General features: G+C 40.5%; 3 protein-coding genes across 6 annotated transcripts in view; 1 reads left to right on the plus strand and 2 right to left on the minus strand.

Moving 5' to 3' along the window:
- Nucleotides 1–2,149: 2,149 nt before the first annotated feature.
- NUDT7 (nudix hydrolase 7) lies at nt 2,150–5,225 on the minus strand. 2 transcript variants are annotated; one of them, XM_075433606.1, is made up of 4 exons: nt 5,148–5,225; nt 4,736–4,889; nt 3,569–3,727; nt 2,150–3,017 (listed from the first exon to the last, which is right to left on the minus strand). In XM_075433606.1, exons 1-4 carry the CDS (start codon nt 5,180–5,182, stop codon nt 2,634–2,636), a joined length of 732 nt encoding a protein of 243 aa, XP_075289721.1. In that variant the 5' UTR covers nt 5,183–5,225; the 3' UTR covers nt 2,150–2,633. The 2 variants fall into 2 exon arrangements, with proteins under 2 accessions (XP_075289721.1, XP_075289722.1); XM_075433607.1 differs by having other exon boundaries at nt 4,736–4,886; nt 5,148–5,220.
- A 1,311-nt stretch (nt 5,226–6,536) lies between these two features.
- On the minus strand, nt 6,537–15,637 carry LOC104339190 (hypoxanthine-guanine phosphoribosyltransferase). Its single transcript, XM_009945330.2, has 9 exons — nt 15,573–15,637; nt 11,870–11,976; nt 11,229–11,412; nt 10,270–10,332; nt 9,721–9,738; nt 9,429–9,511; nt 8,354–8,400; nt 7,603–7,679; nt 6,537–6,685 (listed from the first exon to the last, which is right to left on the minus strand). Exons 1-9 carry the CDS (start codon nt 15,588–15,590, stop codon nt 6,638–6,640), a joined length of 645 nt encoding a protein of 214 aa, XP_009943632.1. The 5' UTR covers nt 15,591–15,637; the 3' UTR covers nt 6,537–6,637.
- Nucleotides 7,315–19,612, plus strand: part of ADAMTS18 (ADAM metallopeptidase with thrombospondin type 1 motif 18) — a 198,226-nt gene continuing 185,928 nt past the window's right edge. For all 3 annotated transcript variants that reach the window (XM_075433705.1, XM_075433706.1, XM_075433709.1), the window contains exon 1: nt 7,315–7,395. The gene's annotated coding sequence lies outside the window, so the exon portion shown is untranslated. The remainder of the gene's footprint in view (nt 7,396–19,612) is intronic.

Below are 19,612 nucleotides of genomic sequence, written 5' to 3' on the forward strand. Positions count from 1 at the left end.
ATCCTCAAGTTTTGGATATAGCTCTGCCTAATGTTCCTGTGTGCAACCTAAGAAGGGTTGGTCTGTATGAAACTAACAGGCGTACGTTACACAGCTGGTTAGAAAACCACACATGGTAGTTAGCCGTCAAATTGTTGGCAACTACCCAATTGGGATTTTGCAGAGGCCTGAGTCTGCTTACTTTAAGCAGTAAATAAAACAGAAAATATATTCATTAAACTTGAGGATAACAGCAAAATCTCAACGTCTGAAAAACATGGTAGTAGATCATTACGATTTGTTTTGAAAGAATCAGGATGTAATTCAATAGGACAAATGCAAAGTGCTACATTTGGTAGGAATAATCAGCTGTTTAAATACAGAATGCAATAAATACAAATATAGGAACAATTGTTTGTTGCTCTTCCAGAAGAGGATGAGGCAACTTCAGTGGAAGAAGCAGAATATGAGTCAATATTACCACGCTGCTTCACAAATAGCAGTCACAATGGGATATATAAAAAGGAGCAGTGAAGTAATCCTGTGCTATCCAACCCAAGTAAATGGTTAACTCAAATACTATGATCAGGTTTGATTATCACGTGATGGGGGGAAAATGGGGGAGGCAGGTTCGCTGAAGATTCTGGAATGCAACAGAAATGACAAGGGATGTACAGAAAATGTGACTGATGAAAAAACCTGAGGAAATTGGATCATGAAGTCTAGAGATGCCTTAGGAAGACACAGTGATGTAGTTTTCAGGAGTGCAGAAAGTAACTAAGGAAACGAACTACTCACCATTCTGCTATGTACAGGACAAGAAGTGTTCCTTGCTACAACTAAAAACTTCATAAAGCATGGCTAAAGGACTACAATTGATTGTCCAGGGAAGCTTAAGGAAAAAAAACATATATATTTATCAGAGTATCATGTATCTGATTCCATCTTCAGGTGGCAAGAGATTAGGCTGATTCTTGAGGCCTTTGCCAGCCCACTATTCTGATTGCCAATCCTGTACTTCTTTAATGCCACAGCATAACAAATATTTCAGGCAGAATACTGTAGTAGAATACCTACCACTGAATTACCTCTGCAAAGAGACGAATAGTAAGTTTTGCACAGCTGTAGCAGGGAGAAGAGGCAAAGCGAAGCTCAGTCCTTGCAAGAAGATTTGCACTGATTTTAGCCTTGATTTGTTTTGGTATGCTTCTGCCAGCTGAGTGCAACTCCAGAATCTTTCTCTTCTTCAGTAAAAGATCACGCTGCAGTTACCAACCAAACACAAGCTGGTCTTTCAGTGCCAAAATGCTATTGCCCTAGCACAGCAGCTGAAGAAGGTTATGGATGCAATTATCAGAAGCTAAAAAAATATCTTAGAATTGGGTTTCCTAGATAATTAGCTATTCAAGCCATACTTGAGAAGCATTCATTTGTAAAAAGGATGTATTTTGCCAAAGTCACAACCAACTCCAAGTATACTACAAAAGCTGCTTAATGTAAAAATCTGACTTCTGCTTAATTACAGCACAGTTCACACCATTTTTCAGCAACTTTTTTTTAATCACACTTGCATCCGTTAGTGAATGGGGGGGAGCACAAAGTGCAAACACCCAGAGGAACAACCAAGTGGTTTTCTTTATCTTCTTCAAGACTAGCACTAGGGTACATGCTTCTGAGAGACACCAAATGCTTTCCACTCACACTTGTTACTCAGAGAAAATCAGCTGTTTAAGGACTGGCAACTCGCTTGTTTGTAAAGTACATCTCAAACCCAGCCTAAGTCAAATGTGCTTTTAAAAACTTAACCATTTGGCAGTCAGATCACAACCACTATGAATAAGCTTCTAGTTCACTAGCAATGAGGAACACAAAGAACACCGTGTATCTGACATTGCCAGGGTGACTGGTAAAGGTTCAACTACAGATAAGCATTTTAGTCCTCATGAATACTCAACTCCACTTTTCTTTCCTTAAGATGACTCCCTCTGGAGCTGAGTGAGCGATGCTAACAAGATGCTGAGGAGCAAACTTCTGTACTGTTGCCTGTATACTAAGCTTTCCATAGCCTACAGAATTTCCTTGTGAGAAATGTTAAATTTAGCAAGAGTAACAGAACGCATTATACCTCCCTCTTCCCTCCACAAGCCCAACCAAAACAAGACTGTGAAAGTACTTGCCACCTTTTATATTTTTATTGTGCATTTTCTAAGTGCTTAAAGATACGAGACTGTATGCATTACATTGCCCGTACATAGTATGCCACACAGTAAGACAGACAGATCCCCCAAAGTTTTCATATTCTAATTCAAACAGCCAAAAGTTAGACAAAATATTATCTCATTATACAGAAGGCAAACTGCAGAAAGTGTCTGAGATCACACAAAAATAAAGGGAGCAACTGAAAGAGATCTTCCAAATCTGTACATTAAGTCCATCAAAAATACCATGTGCTTTTGGCATTTCTAAAACAGAATACAAATTCTATGAATCTAGTTAGGGCTTGTCAAGTTAAAAAGATTATTTAAAAATAAATTTTCCTAAGTTCCCAATTCAGAAGAAATTAAAGTATGAAAATCAATGAAATAATAAGTACAAAAGGAATAAACAAAACCCTTTTTCCTCCTTCAGTATAAATTAATTGCCAGACTAGTTTGTCATAGATTACTTTTCTTTCTTTCATGTAAGGATGCATATAAATTCATGAAGTTCTTCTCAGAGGATGAAATTAAGTTGTCAAGATCATAACCAGCTTCAAAGGTAGGTCTCTTTCCAAAAATTACAAGAGCAAGAAATACAGCAAAATGTGCAGTAAGTCCCCATATCTTGAATGACTTGTTATGTTCGTGGTCATCATACGTAAAGCAGTGCATCCAACTCGAGTAACCAGATGAGGTTTTATAAGGCAAGGTCTTGTAATTTAAGGGCTTGATAAAGTACTCCAATGGGACAACAAAGACATCACTCACTTCATCTGGATTAGGAGTGGCCTGGAATGTATCCTCTATAAATCCTACAACTGGTGTTACCAAGTGATTCATCTAAAATGAAAACAAAACAAAAACAACAAAAACACCACAAAGTTTGTACCAAGTAAATGTTCTTTTATGTTAAAGTTTTACCTCATCAAAATTTCATTTGTTGGTGCTTCTGTCCATTTTCTCAAGCAGAGCTTGGTGTATCACCTGCTCTATAACCACCCTGGAGGTATCTGAAGAGAGCAACTAGATTCCCTGCTAGCTTTCTCTTCTTCAGGCTGAGCAAACCCACGTCCCTCAGTCTCTTCTCATAATCCATGTGCTCCAGCCCCCTTACCGTCTTTGTGGCTCTCTGCTAGGCTCTCCCCAGTTTACCACCGTCTTTCCAGTACTCCCATGTCTCCATAACTGGACGTGGTACACTAAATGTGGTCTCACAAATACCAAACACAGAGCAAGAATCTCTTCCCTTCGTTCCGCTGGCAACACAGGCCACGCACTTTAACGAGCAGTCCTTATTTATATGTTTGAAAAAGTCATTATCAACATTACAAAAGAAAACAACCCAAGCTTATTTTCTAACGAAATGCTGACTTACTCAGTTTATTGCTTACTTTATCAATTCCAGGCACAAGCCTACAGACGACTTCCACCTTCTCTGGCTCCAGTCCCACTTCTTCTTTAGCTTCTCGGAGAGCAGTATCAATTTCATCTTTATCAGTTGCTTCACTTTTACCTCCTGGAAAACACACTTCCCCTGGTGATCTTCTCAGCTACAATGTAAAGGAGTGCTACTGTTAAATATAACGAGTTTTACACTTCTTCTTGTATCCTCACGGACACTTGTTCATATTGCAGAATCACTTTATCTTTCCAGTCAAAGAACCAGGAAACAGTGGCAAGAGGTTTCTGCACATCAGAAGAAACGTGCCCTATAAAGAGGTACACAAGAAGTTCGGGCTGTACCCAACAAATCCATAAACCCTCGCTATCAAAAATACACAATACTGTACAAGTGATATGTGTAATTCATACGATACACGCTGCTTTAATACTTCAGAATTTAAATTTTTCACCCTCTTGCTTGCATAAGACACAGATGAATCTAGACATACAACTTGAACAGGGAGATCAAAATACTCAAGGTAAGAGCAAGGACTTCTAAAATAAGTATTTAAATGACATACCTTTAAGTACATTATAGTAATAGGCTTGTGCATCAAAGATCAGTAAAAGCCCACTTCCAGTTACTTAGCTGATAAACTGATTGTAATTATTGGGGTCTCAAAATTTCTAAGCAATACCCCAAAAAACTTCCGTTTTTCAGCAACAGGAAACCAGACAATCTCTGAATACAGGCAGGTTGATTGGGGCGGGGGGGCAGTAAGAGTTGTAAAAGGAAACAAAACGCTGGCAGAAGAGTTCTGGGGGACTTGGTTGTTGCCCTTCATGTACGAAAATAAGAGTAATATTAACTGCAGACTGGTAAGTCACAATAGTAACAGCTGCACTGCAATGTCAGCTTCCTTATTTAAAGAACTACAGGATCAAAATTTCCTTTTATGATCCGAAAGTCAGCTTTTACCCTCACGGGTCCCTGGGTATCGGGCATTTTTCCACCACGTACATACGAGAGACCGCCGGTGCGCAGAAACACCCACCGCCAGCCGGGCCGCAGCCCAGGCCCCGCGCTGAGGACGGGGCCTGCGCCAACGCCCCGCTCGCCGCCCCCGCGGAGCCCGGCTCGGCGCAGGGGGGCTGCGCTGCCCCGGCCCACGCACCTGCAGGGCCCGGACAGTGAGCAGCAGGTGGAGCTCCCCGCCCCGCACCAGCAGCGGCAGCAGCACCGAGGCCTTAGGCAGCGGCAGGCGGGAGAATCTGTCCCCAACGTCGAACTCACGCAGGCGGAGCCGGGCGCTCTCCGTCAGGCGCCTTCTAGGAGCGAAGGGAAAGCGGGGTCGTCACCGCGCGGCCGGCGCTCCTCACAGCGCTGAGCCGAAGCGGTCACAGCGCCCGCCGCCCCTCCCTGCGCCCGGGCCTGCTGCCGGCGGAGCCGGACCCGGGCAGGGCTCGGCAGCGGGCGCCGCTGATACCGCCTTCCCCGCCCGCCAGGCCCGGGAAGGCCTGCCCGGCTGGGCTCTCCCCACAGCTGGCGGGCAGGGCAGCAGAGCAAGGGCTCGCGCCAGCCGCTACCTGTGCAGCGCCTCCTCCCGCTCCGCAGCCGCCATCGCTGGCACCCCGCACCCGGGAGCGGACTTTCCCCTTCCCCGTCGCCTCCCGCCCTATCTCGCGACCGACGGCCAGTCCCTCCAATCAACGTGCGAGATCGCAGAGCTCCGCCTTCTGATTGGCGGCGGGCAGGCCACGCGCGAAGCCCTGACGGGGCGGGTGCAGCGCGTTCCCGGTGCCGGCGGGCGCTGAGGAGAGCGGCGGGCGGGGCCGGGGTGAGGCGGGTCACTCCCGAGGGCTATCGAGCAGTTGGGGCAGCTTCCCCGGGCTGCGCTGACCGGAGAAGGACGGCGTTAGCTGCCGGCAGTTCTCGCCTCAGCTGGGAAAGGCCGAAACCCGCGGAGCGGCTTGGCGCCGCGCCCTGCCCGTGGCCCGCCGTCAGAGGGGCGAGGGCGGCGGCAGCGGGCGGCGGCGCTGGGCTCCCGTACGCGCCATTCCCGCTGCCTGAGGTAAGGGGCACGGCCGCGCAGGCACCGGCGTTCCGTCTCTCGCCCGCCTGAAGGAACGGATAGCGTGACAGGCCGCGGCCCCAGCTCCCGGGGGCTGTGGAAGGCACCCTGCACGCCTGCCGAAGCCTGGGCCCCTGTAATCCCTCGTAACAGCTGAAGGACAGCAACAGACCCTCTTCCACACGGCCGCCTGGCTCGCTACTAATTCACAAGGGGAAGAAAAGCCCAAGGTCTCAGGGCTTACTTTAATTGTTTAGAGCAGGTAGGAAACAGCGAGGTGTCAGAGGCTGCCTCAAGCTTGGTGCGGTTCCTAGGCAGCAAAATTCAGCTTCCCATTCTCACTGGGGACACAATTCTCTGCTGTAGTGGTTTATCATCCAGTCTTAACAGCCAGTAATCAGTGTTACCTGCGCTTCAGGTAACACCACAATGGTACAATCCACACGTGATCCCTCAGAAAGAAACAACACCCCAAGCTACATGGAATGTGTAAGAACTAAGCTCAGTGTCATTACCTTAATGTTTACTTTTCTCAATTGCATTAAGCTGAAGAAACACATCTCTTTCCTATTTGGTATGCACTTTGCACGGTTGACTGAGTTTGGTCCATAAATGCTTATTAGCGTATTTGTTACGTAAAGTACATGTTTATATTTACACACACAAGCTCACATGTTAAAATAAGTGCAGTTTATATACAACACACATGATGTGTTACTTCATATGGTAAACTAAAACCCAAACATAATTACATACACATGTCCTGGCTGTGTCCCCTGTGATTCCAGCAGAACATGGTGCCCATTTCATGGCCAGTGTGCCGTTCAGGTTTCACTGAAACTTAAACAGAACTCATTCACCTTTATGCTGCTTTACGTAATCATTATAGGAAAAAATATATGGAGTAGTAACTTTAGAAAATGTTGTAGTTCTTCAAAGAAAAGAGCACAATTAGTAGATTACATCTTACTATTCATCCACTATAGTTTCAGAAGACTGATATTATCAGATCCTGTATTTCTCTTTGGCTTTCTCTTTCAGAATGCAGATGTGCTAAAAAAATATAAAAGTACAACTTTAGTCAATCTTTACCTTCAAACAAAATACAAGAATGGTTTTCAGTTATATTTCTAGCATGATAAGGAAAACAGACCAGAACAATAATCTTTGTGAGTTTGGTTGCAGGTTTACTACTTGAAGTAAAATTGAGATGTTAATATTTGCTTCCAAGCTCATCTGTAATTTATAGATTTGTATATTTTGAAGAGCTCAGGTTTGTCTAATTATTGTGTCCTTTTTCATATTGTCTTGCAGTAGCATAGATCCAGTATGTGTCTTTAACAGAACTGGGTTGTCTTATTAAAAAGACCTTCAAGTGAAAAACTTTTCCACTTAACCAGATTTAAGAAAGTACTTTTGAAAACTAAGGAAGGAAGAAAAGATCAGGTCTGTCTATCAGTTATGCCCTTTCCAAGTCTACTACTCAGTGCAGCATAAGGAGACTGTAACGGAACAAAGGAAAATGATGTTGATGGACCATGTTACGGAGTGTAGGAAAAACCTTCACATGCAGTCCACACAGAGCCATCTGAAAGACTTGACTAGAAAAGAGCAACATAGGATTTCACCAAGACAGACAAATGCCAAATTACAAGTTACTTTCTTTTCAGATGGGGCCAGCAGATTGTATCCTGTCAGCCGTCCCGGAGGATTCAGGGCAGCATGGCTGGGCCATGAGATTTATGGAGCAGATTCATGAAAAGGTAAGGCATAAACAAGTTTTTATGCATTTACATTGAATTATCAGTTTGGCACACTAATAATGTGTTTGCCCTTTCAATGGAAGTTTCTAGTCAGATTTGAAGTTTTGTTAATTGTTGAGAAGCTCGTAGTATACAATAATATTCTTGCTGGTTACCTGTGGTAAATGTCATATATGTAACAGTTGAGGCACACATGTATGTACTTACATTTAGATCTCTGAAGTATTCGTTATAATCAAGAGCGTATCCAACCACAAATTTATCTGGAATTTCAAAGCCTATATCTGTAATAAAACACAATTCTTTTTATACTTGGGTTGTGTAAATAGCTTTTAAGTACACAGTATTCAACACATGCTTCAGCTATTTAAGAGTAATATCTAACAAATACAGCATCTTGCTTTCAAGGTACTTAGCACGCTTCTTTAAAAATCAGAGCCGTAAATTGATGACAAAGGTTAGAATCTATACCATCTCCATCAGTTAGTAATACAATTAAAATGTTAAAAGAATGCATTTTAAGAACGAAATAATTATTTAAAACCTATTTATGAGGTAGTCCTGGGAGAAGGAGACGGGGAGTGAGATTTTACTTATGTCAAAGTAGATGCAGTGCAACTCAGTACGGATTTTCAGTTTGAGAGCAAGGCAAGTTTAATGCAGAGTCAAAACAAATGCCTTTTAGGGTCAAAGCCAAACAACACAAAGTTAAGGTTTGATTCTGTTTCTGATATGTAGTAACAAGTAACCAAACCGCACTCAGAGTAACCGGGAGAAAAAAAGACGATCGTTGTGAGGTTTCAGCACGGGATGGCTGGTTGTCAGTTTAAAAATTTTTATGTATTTTCTCCCCATTTCTCTTGGTCTTCCTGAAACTTATATGCCAGTTTTCAGACTTTCTGCATGTAGTGAAATTATGAAATTGTATTTTGGACAACCAGAAGAACGCAATACTTACAGTCTGGTCTGTAACCTGGACTTTGGCATGTTCTTTTAACGAGCAGGCTGTAAGGCAGAGCAGAGAAGGTTATGTTTTTTAAAATGTGTCTTGCTCTAAGCTGTATACTTCACTTCTCCCACTGCTCTGCATAAGCTTCTACAATCATGCAGTTAAATTAAAACAATGAGATTATTGTAATAGAAAGAAGTAGTGTTCAGCCGGAAAGGCTCTGATCTAGGTTCATTCTGGATGTCCAGATGACTCTTGTTTTACATTTAGTTCTTTTCGATTCTGGATCCCAAATCATTATCTTTTCATGTAGCAATGTATCAGAAAACTAGAAGAGCACAGATGGATAAGCAAGTTCAAGTGGCACGTGAAGACTTTAGGGGGGAGGGAGGGAGAAGAGCACAAGCTGTGTAGTATCACTATGATTTTTTCCATGAAATCATATCCATTCTTGCTTTTCCTATGCACTTCTGAAGAAACTGAGAACCTCCTGAACAGTCACTAGGAGGAGCATAACTGGTACATAAAACAAGAACTGTTTTTTCAAAGCATTGTGATTACTTCACAGAGACAGGGATATTCCCAAAAAATTCCCTTTAGAGATCATCTAAAAGCAGATGTAGAATGCCACTTGAAGGCATCTTGCAAGTGCTGACAAACTATTGGATTCTGAAAACCTGTATGACTCAGAATATTAAGAAAAATTCTGAGTGGTGTTGTTCTAGTATTAAGGCAATGGAGAACGTGTTGGGAAACCTATGAAAAAAGCTGAATTTCCTTCAAACACAAGGAGGTAAGAAACAGGGAATCCATCAGACTTTACGGACTACGCAAAAAGAGCCAGGAAACCCTTTTTATTCATTTTAATAATAAAGGTGATAGTGCATACGTAAATTTCCCAATTTAATAAATACTTAGTTTTTTACCAGCTGGATAAGGATTGCTTCCTGCCTCTACTTCCTCTTTCCTTGAACTTGAAACCAAACAAACACAAACACCCACCAGCATACACTGACTATTCACCTAAACGATTTTGCTATATCTTCTCATTACATGACATTAGTAAGTGGCCATATTGTTATACCTTACAACTTTTACCATCTTTGGTTTGTTGTCTTTTAGTTTTGAAAGTAGCGCTTTCATTGTTCTACCAGTCTCAATAATGTCCTGGAACAGAAAAGAAAAAAAAAGTTATCCTCTCAGTCTGAAAGAGAAACCAGACTGTCAGTGGATTAATTTAAGGCATAAAAGCAGTTAGCAACCCTGGCAGCACAGTAACATTATTAATTGTTTTATATGCAATAGGTATTAACTTGCAAAACGGGGAGAAAGAAGTCCATGTCATTCCCTCCCCCCACATGGCAATCTTTACTTACCTCTACTACTAACACATTCTGGAAAAGATCATGTAGGGAGAGAAAGAAAAGAAAATATTTACATGGCAATATTCAGTGAATTATACATTGCACTACAAACTTCAGTTACAACTAAGTTGCAATTGATTTTCAAAGGAGATTATTGCTTAACTACCTACATTATTTTAGTGCTTTCTGAAGAGTCTTTCTGTAAGTATTTACGGAAGCATAAAATATTGTGATAAAGCCACCTGTGTCAGGTTTTATATATTATTTTATGTACAGCAATAGCATTCTAGAGCCATACTGCGTGAGTCAGTTTAAGATAGTTCATTTCTGGGGGGCTGTGGGATAAGGTGTGGAGTAGGATCTTTAGAAGCATGCAGTACTGATGGTGTTAAGTTTCCACTGAGATCAGTGGGAGTTACTCACTGTTGGAAAGCATGGCATTTTAAACCAGTGGTAAGTGGCTGTAAATGTGTAGTGTCAAAATCTTAATAAAGATGGACTTCCTGGAGGATACACAAGAACTGTTTTTTTCCCTTAAAAACTGAAGATGCCAACTCATACCTTCCCATTTAGTGTAGACAGTTCCTCGCCAACAATACAAATTTTTTCTGTAGGTGAATCATTCTAGAAGGAGAAAGAAGAGAGGGAAGTGACACAAAACATGCTCAAAAGTGTTGTCTTGTATGTGTATGAATGGTGTAGTTGCTTTTCGCCTGTGAAATGACACTTGCAACTTTACACAGCGCTCCTTTGGTAAAACAGCTGTTAAGTAGCTGAGAGCACGAGGAGAGAGTGAAGTATCAGTGCAGACAGATGTTTTCGTGGAGGAAGACTACATCCATATTCATGAAATAGACACCATTGCTTTCAGCTATTTTTGTTACCACAGATTTGTTTTAGAATTCCATTAAAAATTTATAGGATATCGTAAACTGTTGTATTTAGCACGGGGTAGATTTTGATCGGTGCACAGAGCCTTCAAAGAGGGGAGAAGATAAAATGGAAAAAAATAGCAGAAATCATTGCTTTACAGTAGTTGGCTCAGGCCAGCTGTGATTGGTTCAGGCAAAAGATACCTGTTCCCCGAAACACAGATTATGAAAACAAGTCTCTCCGTTATTATCTGTAGGAATAAAAAATAATGTAGAGAGAGACAATGAGCAAGTCTCTGATGCTAAGCTCCTCTCCATAATCCCTCCCACCAAAGGCTACCATGGTAAAGACAGAGCAAAACCAGTATGGAAGCTTTTGGGCTGGAGAGCAGGATGTTGGAAACCTGACCCTGGCTTTGTCATGTGAAGTGTTCTGCCATATGTTCATTCCAGTGAATATACAATAGCCATCTGATCATGGGGACAGATTGGAAGATCAGTTGCATTTCAGTATGTAATAAACTGGGTTGCTTTGAACACAATATATGCATAAACTCAATTTTTGTGGAGTTTTCATGTAAACTACCAGTATTCAGAATGCCGATCTATGGGGGGAGTCAATTTTCCAAAGAAAAGAAAATTACTTACACAGTAGCTCTTTACTCTAACAAAATCCACAGTAATAGGCACAGATTTATCACCATTTTGATTTAGTGCTTTTATATGGTCCAGCAAATCAGCAAAGAATTTATAGCCTCCTTTAAGGACACAGAGTGCAACAATGTGATGGCTTCCCATATCTTGCATGATATCTCTAGCCAAACGTTCTGTCCTGGAAGGAAAAAAACAAATCCTGTGAAGTGCTTTGTGTGTCATATTTAATTGTCCTTATATTAAGCAATGTCCAAGTTAAAATTCTGGTCTTGCTGTTAGGTTTTATAACCAGCAAATTGTGACCACATCAAGACATAGGGAAGTTGGCTGCATATTTGCAGTTCACAAGATGATGCCTACTCCACTTGACATACTATTGATTTAATCCATATATCTCAACAATGCCGGGTGGGAAAGCTTCAAGATATTTGAGATAACATGGAAACTTAACTGGGGTTGTTTAGGAATCCTCTCCATAAAACTCCTCTTGTATTAAACTCCAGAACACAAGTGTTACACCTGCAGGGTTTCCATGTTTCTCACGGGCTGTGCAGAGTAGGGCCTCAGTCTTTTTATTTGGAGGGAAATGGATCATTTGCATCACTATCACTACTCGTTGTTGTTTACCCTCATACCTGTCGAGGATGAGTCCATGAGGAATGAAGACTCTTTCTAAATCTTCTTCATAATGCTTAGGAATGCAAAATAGGTTTTTGTTATAGCCACTTTCTTCATCTCTTATCTGCAAGTGAAAGGGAAATAGCTCTAAGAGTAAAGACAGAGCCATACAGGAAAAAGCCTTCCTGTCTCTGATGATGTGGAGAAAGACTCCTTCCCCCCCAATAAAGTGTCAAAATAAAAATATACCTGAGAGTTTTTGAACTTTCTGATAGAACAATTCACTGTCTGATAATTCAGGACCTAGTGTGCTTGTCCGAGATGTGAATGAATAGATAAGTACTTTGCCCAGTCATTACAAGAGAAATTCTTAACCATCATCAACTCATTAAAAAATCCTGAAACCACAGCAAACCCCCTCTCTTGTATTCTCCATTTCCTGTTCTGCAGACCACAGTAGCTTGCTTGTGTTGTGGGCAAGCGAAAATTAAAATTTAAGCAATTAGATTGGGATTACATCTTGATCTCCAGTCAGCAGGTGACTTTAGGATGCTGCACTTCCTGGACCATCATTTTTCACTGGGTAAAAGAGAAAACTCTGCCTCCTAAGGGTGGATTCACAACTGAACTTTTGACAGAGGTAAGCACGTACCAACCATCAGCTGTCTCAGAGGACAGGGGAGATGACTCCCAAAGGAGAAGCTTTGAGATGGTGGTGGGAAGAGGAGAAGCTGCAGAGAGTGCCCATAGGAGGGAACTGGCGACCTGCTGAGCTGCAGTCTAACTCATTGTGCTGTTTGCCCTGGTAGCAGATTGCTCCTCAGCATGGTTGGGGAGAGCCCATACCTGCTTCCCGTGGATCAAGGCCTTAACCTGTTTGCCATCAGGGTTGAGAATTACAGTTCTTACTTCAATGTGCTGGCTCCAGGCTGTTGCACCCAGAGGTGTCTGGATGCCTAGAAGCTACATATTCTCCATTTGGGCTTCTCTTCTGACTAGTCTTTTGGCCCCAAACAGATCTGTGTCTTGGGATTCTACTACCCTTCAAGACCATAATGGATGCTTTGGTCTTTATTCATTTGTGAAGTGGAGGTACAAAAGCAGGCAAGAAAAAAGTATAATGAGGTAGAGACAACTGTGAATAAGAGGGCTAATTTGTAAGTATTAGAAATAAGTCAAGAAAAAGCCTCACCTTAGTGAGATTTTGTCACGTGCAATATTGCCCTGTTGTTGTTAAAAAATACAGAACAAATTGAAAGAAAAATTCAAAGCTGGCTCAAAGCTTCAATAGTGCAAAATAGGTGAACTACACACCAGCTACATTCAATAAAACTCCATACAATACAATTCAAAATGTAAGAGTGCTGCATTGTGCAGATTTCTTTGGTGGAGCATTTGTTCCTGATAGTGTATAGCCTGTTTATTGAGCAGTGAAGTACGAAGTGGACAACTACTTCAGTAGAAGGCAAAGTTTTAAAAGAGTGGTTTTACTCAGTATTTTTGCTGAGACTGTAAATCTTTTCCCCTCAGATTTGGCACATGTAATACCCCTGTACCAACTGCGAAACATCCTTTGATTTTACTGAACAGGCCTCAAAACCATGGATGTGGTAGCTTGCTAATGGACAGCACAGAACTATGAACTAGGCAATAATAGCATAAAGTATTGCTAACAAACAACACCTGCAAACTCTTTAGACAGACAAATCGTTTTTAATTCCTCTTTTTTGGCATAGAAGTGATGAGTGCTTAGGAAGAAAGGACAAATGGACTGTAGGGAACAGGAGTAGGTTGTTACTTGCAAAACTCACAGCAGGCAGAAAAATGAGATAATCAGTTACTGCTGTTTATTTTGCATTGGCTGCAAATAGCCCACAAATAGCCCGCAAAATTTTATCTTTAAATCTTCATTTAAAGATAAAACTAGAGAGACAGGTGTTAACAAGAATTTCAAAGAACAGATTATCATAGTATAAGACAATGCATATGGGATCTCATCCTGGCTGAACTAGCTGTCTTCTACAAGCACTCAAAATTGATAGGCCTTGGTGTTCCACGTTAGACTTACAGAATAGGCTCATGGTTGACACTCTTTAGAGTGTCAGCAGTACTATTTTGCCTGGTTTAGTTACTAATTTCTTCGTGGCCGAAGTCAGTGAAGTGAAAGCTTAGGTGAAGGATTGTTTTCACATTAAATTTGTTTGTGCTTTATTAATCTTGGAAGAGATACTGGCAGTTACGCTAGTATCAGCTGTAAATGAGGCTAGACAGTAGCATCTATGAGCAGACTTTCATGCAGTGCAGAAATGCTTATTGTTGGTTGAGTGTTATATTAACCCGGCTGGCCAGTTTGAAATGGGCTAGTTTCTGCCTGTGTGAGGTTGCTAGTGGTGACAGACAGAATACACATACAGGATATGGTATTCTGTCAACAAGAAGCAGTGATGGTAGGACATAATTAGAAGCATTGGTCAAACTCAAAAGACAATGTTTATTTGAGACTACTGGAAAATATAAATATAATCTGGAATACAGAAAAAGCATCTTAAAGGATAGTCACTGACATGATAAACGATTTAAAAAGTGCTGTAGAGTGGGTTGTTTGGTTTGTTGTTTGTGTTTGTCTTGTCTTTTTTTTCAGGATTACCATATTTGTTGCATTCTGCATAACTGCAACTTACTTGCAATGACTATACTACTTGTGACTTGAACAGTTTTTCTTTTGCCCAATCATGACACTGATTGCTGTATTTAATGGACTTCAGCCTTACAATTTGCTTTTGCGATTATAATTTGGGCTTTCACCTGCACAGTAAGTTCAGCCTTGTTGCCAATGAATTTATCTTCCTGCTGCATTTGATGAGAGGCGTCACTGGTTCAGCTCAAGTGAGAGACGAGCTTTGTCCGTGCTAATGTAACTATTCAATAAAGCTAAGCTTGAAGCATACAGGTGTGCATAGCGATTACTGCTTATATCTACGCCAACAGTGCAGTTTAGTACCTTTTATTTGGTTAACAATGACGCTCACTGAGACTATTTTGTGCAGTGTCTGCCACCTTAATATCTTGTTTGTTGCTATGTGTGAAGCATTTTTTAAGATCTGCTGAAAGGTTCATGAACAGAACCTTAAGGACTGCATCAGTTTGAGCACCACATCACCATAGCAACATGCTGCATATACCTTACAGGCTCATAAAAGCATTTGTGTTGTGGCAGATGCTCCATAATACAGCAGCATCCCATTACAATAAAGCAATCTACTAAACTATCACACAAAGTCATTACATTTTAAAATCACAAGCTTATAACGTGAAGACTTAGTTATTTAAATTTAAATTCAGTCTCATTTGTTGTTCATTTACTGATGTACGTTTCTGAGTTTCAGGGAGAAAAAACAACAAAATGAACTACAGCAATTATGTACAATAAAGAGATTCATAAATAAGTATTGTTTCATCAACACAGAATGAAAGCCTATGAATATAGGTCTATTAAAGTCAAATAAATAATGTCATAAGTTTGTAAAAAAAAAAAATTGAGTCTATTAAGATACCTCTGTTCTGAAAGCCAGTTTATCTCCTGAGCAAATATAAGAAACAAGGCCTTTCATTAGCCGGTATTTCTAATGTTCTATTATTTTTGCTGAAACTAACCTCTCCCCCACACCCAAAGCTCCCTTCAATCAAATCACCAAATATAAGTGCATTACACTTTCTTACCTGAAGTCCATGAGCCATAATCTTACTTTGAACTACACTATCAGAGAATGAGTTCGTATTACTACTGCAGTTTGTCTTGCTCTATTTTCATCTCGCAGTCAGATCATGACCTGCTTCTAAAAGGTCAAAATTGCCATCCTTCCTGCAGGAAGCATTACTTCCTCCTACTAATGCACTGACATCACAATCCCAGGTTCTTACCTAATCAGATTAACCAGAAATAAAATAGGCATTAGCTCTGCTGCAACCAATCAGAGTAAAGATATGGGGAATGAGGGAGATGCAAAAAGGAAGCACATAATTCAAATTAGTGGGAAGGACTAGGCAGGGTAGTGGCTTTTTATTGAAAACACAAATCAGGTATTTGATTGTAGCAGATTGTAGCAGATGATACTTCAGTGGCAGGCGTGTAGAAGGTAATTTTCGATATCAGTTTCTTACACAATATTTGTGCATCCATTGTTGTGATAAAGTCCACATCTTTTTAAAGTTCTTGTGCTAACTTGCTCTCAAAAATCAGTATCTGAATAAACAAAGCCGTATTTTTAAAGGTGACTTGAAGCAGAGGTCTACAGCTGTTGAGACACAGTGAGCCCTGTCTGACATTGTTCCAGATCATCCTTTCATAAAATGAGGTGATAGTTCCAGTAACATACTCCACATCATTTAAAATCAAATCGTGCTGACATTCACTGTAATCTGATTATCTGAGTGTACCAAACTGCACTATTATCTGAGATTAACATGAAAGTCTTAGATTTCTAAAAATTAATCCTACTGACAAAATGAGCTAACGTCAGCTTGCCTACAACATGTTACAGAATGTTCTTACCAGGTTGGGGACATTTTATTAATTCAACAAGTTTAGTGTTTTCTTGGGGAGAGGGCACATTAATGAAAGAAGATTTTTCTTGTTTCTTTGTAATCTTACAGATGCTCTTCAGATTGTGGCTGATGACACTTGAGATAGTGCAGAAATGCTCTTCCAAGTGGATTAATGGATTTATCCATAACTGTCAGTGATACATTAAATAGTTGTACTATTTGTGAACTATTAATACCTTGAGGCTGCTTGGGCCCTGTTTCGTGCAGTTAGCAATACCTTCCTTCTATGAATTCCTTATCGCATTCCCTACCTTACATATGTGAGCTCCCTGTCTTGTGAAAAGCGTTGCTTTTCTAATTCCTAGTGTAAGGCACACCTTTCTAGCAGGTGGTAACTTGTGGTCAAAAACCTGGAGAATTTCCTCAACAAAATGCTCCTTTGAAAGGAAACATTAACAAAAACCATACATGTAAACAGTGGTGGCTGTTGTTTGCACAGAGATACTCTCCCTTGCTTAGTCTCGGGTGCCAAGATGAAGGTGAACAGCAGCACTGCTGAAGAACTCATGCAAGCGTACAATGCCTTTATTAGTGCTTGTGGAGAAAAGTGAGAGAAAGAAAAGGGAGGGACTCCCAGCCTACTTTGTGTGTTTCCCCTCTCCTGAGCTTTTCAGCCCAGTGTAATGTAGCTGCCCTGAAAGGATGTTGGTGCTCTGAAGAGCTTTGAGAGGATGAGGCCGTGACAGAATACCAAGTGCTGCAATACTGTTAGTACCAATTGCCCATGGATCAGAGCTGCAGCTTTATATGACTGGTTCTAGGATTTAAATAATTTATTTTTTTCTAATTATTTACAGGAAAAAAAGACGTGTATAGCTTTTACATTGGTTTGTTGATTCTCATGTAGTTTTCCATATTGAAACAGAATTTAGTGTAGTTTTGCTAATATCAACAGTATGGGTAAGACTACTTTAAACCTCTGTCTAATGAAGGGGCTAATTATTGGCACTATCTCAGTTTACAACTTCCAGCAGCCTAACTGAGAACAATTACTCAAATTACAGTGAAGAAATAAATATTGTGTGCATATCTGATGTGATTTGTAGCACCTACCTTAGCTCTGCACTTTTTTAAAATGCTCTGTTCTTCTCTACATTATGTAATTTTTTGCATGTTTAATCTCTGTATAGGGAAACCTTGACTGCAGATCACACGTACTAGGCAGCCTTCTCTCTGAACAGGCCACCTTGAAATATTCTCAAGTGTAATATGTATGCTTTGATTCTGTCTATTAGAAGACCACCTCTGTTATGTAAATTACTTTTATAAATCCCTGAAGTCATTACCTGAGTAATGTGGACATTATTCACATTTTTGTAAATTACACACTGGACCTTACAAATCTCTGTCTCTCCTTTAGGCACCATACTGTTTGATCTGATTTGAACTGGGCCCAATTCTAAAGTCCTGTTTAATTCTATTTTAGAAAAAGATTGCAGAAAATCCCCCCCGCTGACTTTATTTCTGAATTTTTACTGGATTTTAAGTATTGTCTGAGCTACAAGTGAGCAATGACTTTTTGACTAGAGTCCGTGTTTAGAAAGAGCAGAAGAATTTCATTCATAAGGGGTGCATGCATATATATGCAGGTATTATATTATTGTTAAATTCTCTTAATAAGTACTGATTTCTCTTTAGAGAAACTGACAATTAAAGAGACTATTGTGATATTGCTTGATGATGGGGACCTCTGTTCAGCTGCAATGCGATTCCTCTGATTGAATGGGGAAAATAGGTACATTCTACAAAAATCCCCATAGGTGGAAAATGGCAGACAGGCTACCATGTGGCCTCCAAAATTTTATGAAAGGAGTCATGAGAAATAGTCAGGTCAACAGCCCATGAAGGGGAAAAAGTAGATTTTTGTATGCTGGGAGACTTGGAGTGGAAACATTTACTGTTGGGAAAAACATACACATTCATTAAACTTTAAGCTGGTTCAAGAAGCCTCTGCTTACTCTATCTGAAACTCAGAAGACTACTTTCAAGGTCATATTTGTTTGAATGAATTTAGGATTCTTGATAAATTCCATAGAACCGTAGTAGTAACCACATACCACTATCACCTGGCAAGTACTTGAAAATCCAATAAATGTGTTAGCGGTCTCAATTACTAGTGGGCTGAGATTTGCATTGTGAAAGTTACTGCTACGATGAATGTTTTTATTGTCACTTTCTGAAGAAAGAAAAATTCACAGGTGAAAGGTTCATGCTAAGACAGCCCTTTGTTGTTGCTGAAGAATGAAAATAGAATGTAGCCAGTTGGCATCCTTTCATGATTTTTCAGTTCGAAATAATGTGATCATGCTCCCATAGGAAAGAATAAAAAAATTTAAGCGTATATGTATCTGTTCCACATAGGAGCTCCAAGTGCCTCTTTTTAAAGTTAAATGTTTTGAGGAAGCCAGTGCACCGAGCAAGTCAGGTATCAATCTGTTACCCTCCTCTAAATAACAGGATACTGAAAGAGCCGGGAAGTGTAGCCCAGATGAACAGACTGGAGATTAGTTAGATCAGCACTGACAGTTTGGTAAAACAGTGGCAAGTCAGTAGAGACCAACACTGCTCTTGTCCTTGTATCTGTTCCCTGAATTACTGAATCAATAATTAGCTTTTTCAGGACATAATTTTGTTGTTTACGTACCTAAGTTTGCTGAACAGTTTTACATTGTATTACAGTTTGAAGTAACTGGTCTTGAGACTGCTACAATAATTTAAAATGTCCTCAAGGAACATTGTATCGGCACTAAGAAAGTCCTGTTAGGCGTTTCCTTTTGGCTGTTTTAAATCAGAAAGCAAATACATGGTATTGGATATATTGTACAACTGTTTCGTTACTGAAACCTTACAAATAAAACATGAGAGGAAAGTGTCCGCTAGAGGGAAGCCTCTACCATGGAAGACAGTACTTGCCAAAGGGGGAGAAAACCTTGCATTTTCTGAAGCAAACCTTCTAGACTAAGAAACTCTGTTTTCAATTAATAAGTATACAGATATCTCACCGAAATACAAATGGAATCAGGTAATTTAAAACGGGCATCTTAAGTATTTAGACCAGTTCTGAAGTTGTATAATAGTGGATTACAGGAAAACTGCTCTGATTTGCACCACTGAAGACCTGACCCATGGGCTCCATGTTCCAAGTGGCTGATAAA

The sequence above is a fragment of the Opisthocomus hoazin genome, chromosome 12 (assembly GCF_030867145.1).
Source record: "Opisthocomus hoazin isolate bOpiHoa1 chromosome 12, bOpiHoa1.hap1, whole genome shotgun sequence".
Taxonomy (NCBI): Eukaryota; Metazoa; Chordata; class Aves; order Opisthocomiformes; family Opisthocomidae; genus Opisthocomus; species Opisthocomus hoazin.

What these genes read in the sequence shown, in the direction of transcription:
- NUDT7 (XM_075433606.1), bottom strand. Translation starts at nt 5,182, where the DNA reads ATGGCGGCTGCGGAGCGGGAGGAGGCGCTGCACAG. An exon ending in TCACTGTCCGGGCCCTGCAG is followed by an intron (nt 3,728 to 4,735) that starts GTGCGTGGGCCG and finishes TTTACATTGTAG; the next exon opens with CTGAGAAGATCACCAGGGGA. An exon ending in TTGTGCCTGGAATTGATAAA is followed by an intron (nt 3,018 to 3,568) that starts GTAAGCAATAAA and finishes TTTTCATTTTAG; the next exon opens with ATGAATCACTTGGTAACACC.
- LOC104339190 (XM_009945330.2), bottom strand. An exon ending in TCCAGGTTACAGACCAGACT is followed by an intron (nt 7,680 to 8,353) that starts GTAAGTATTGCG and finishes GTTTTATTACAG; the next exon opens with ATATAGGCTTTGAAATTCCA. An exon ending in AATACTTCAGAGATCTAAAT is followed by an intron (nt 6,686 to 7,602) that starts GTAAGTACATAC and finishes ATATTTTTTTAG; the next exon opens with CACATCTGCATTCTGAAAGA.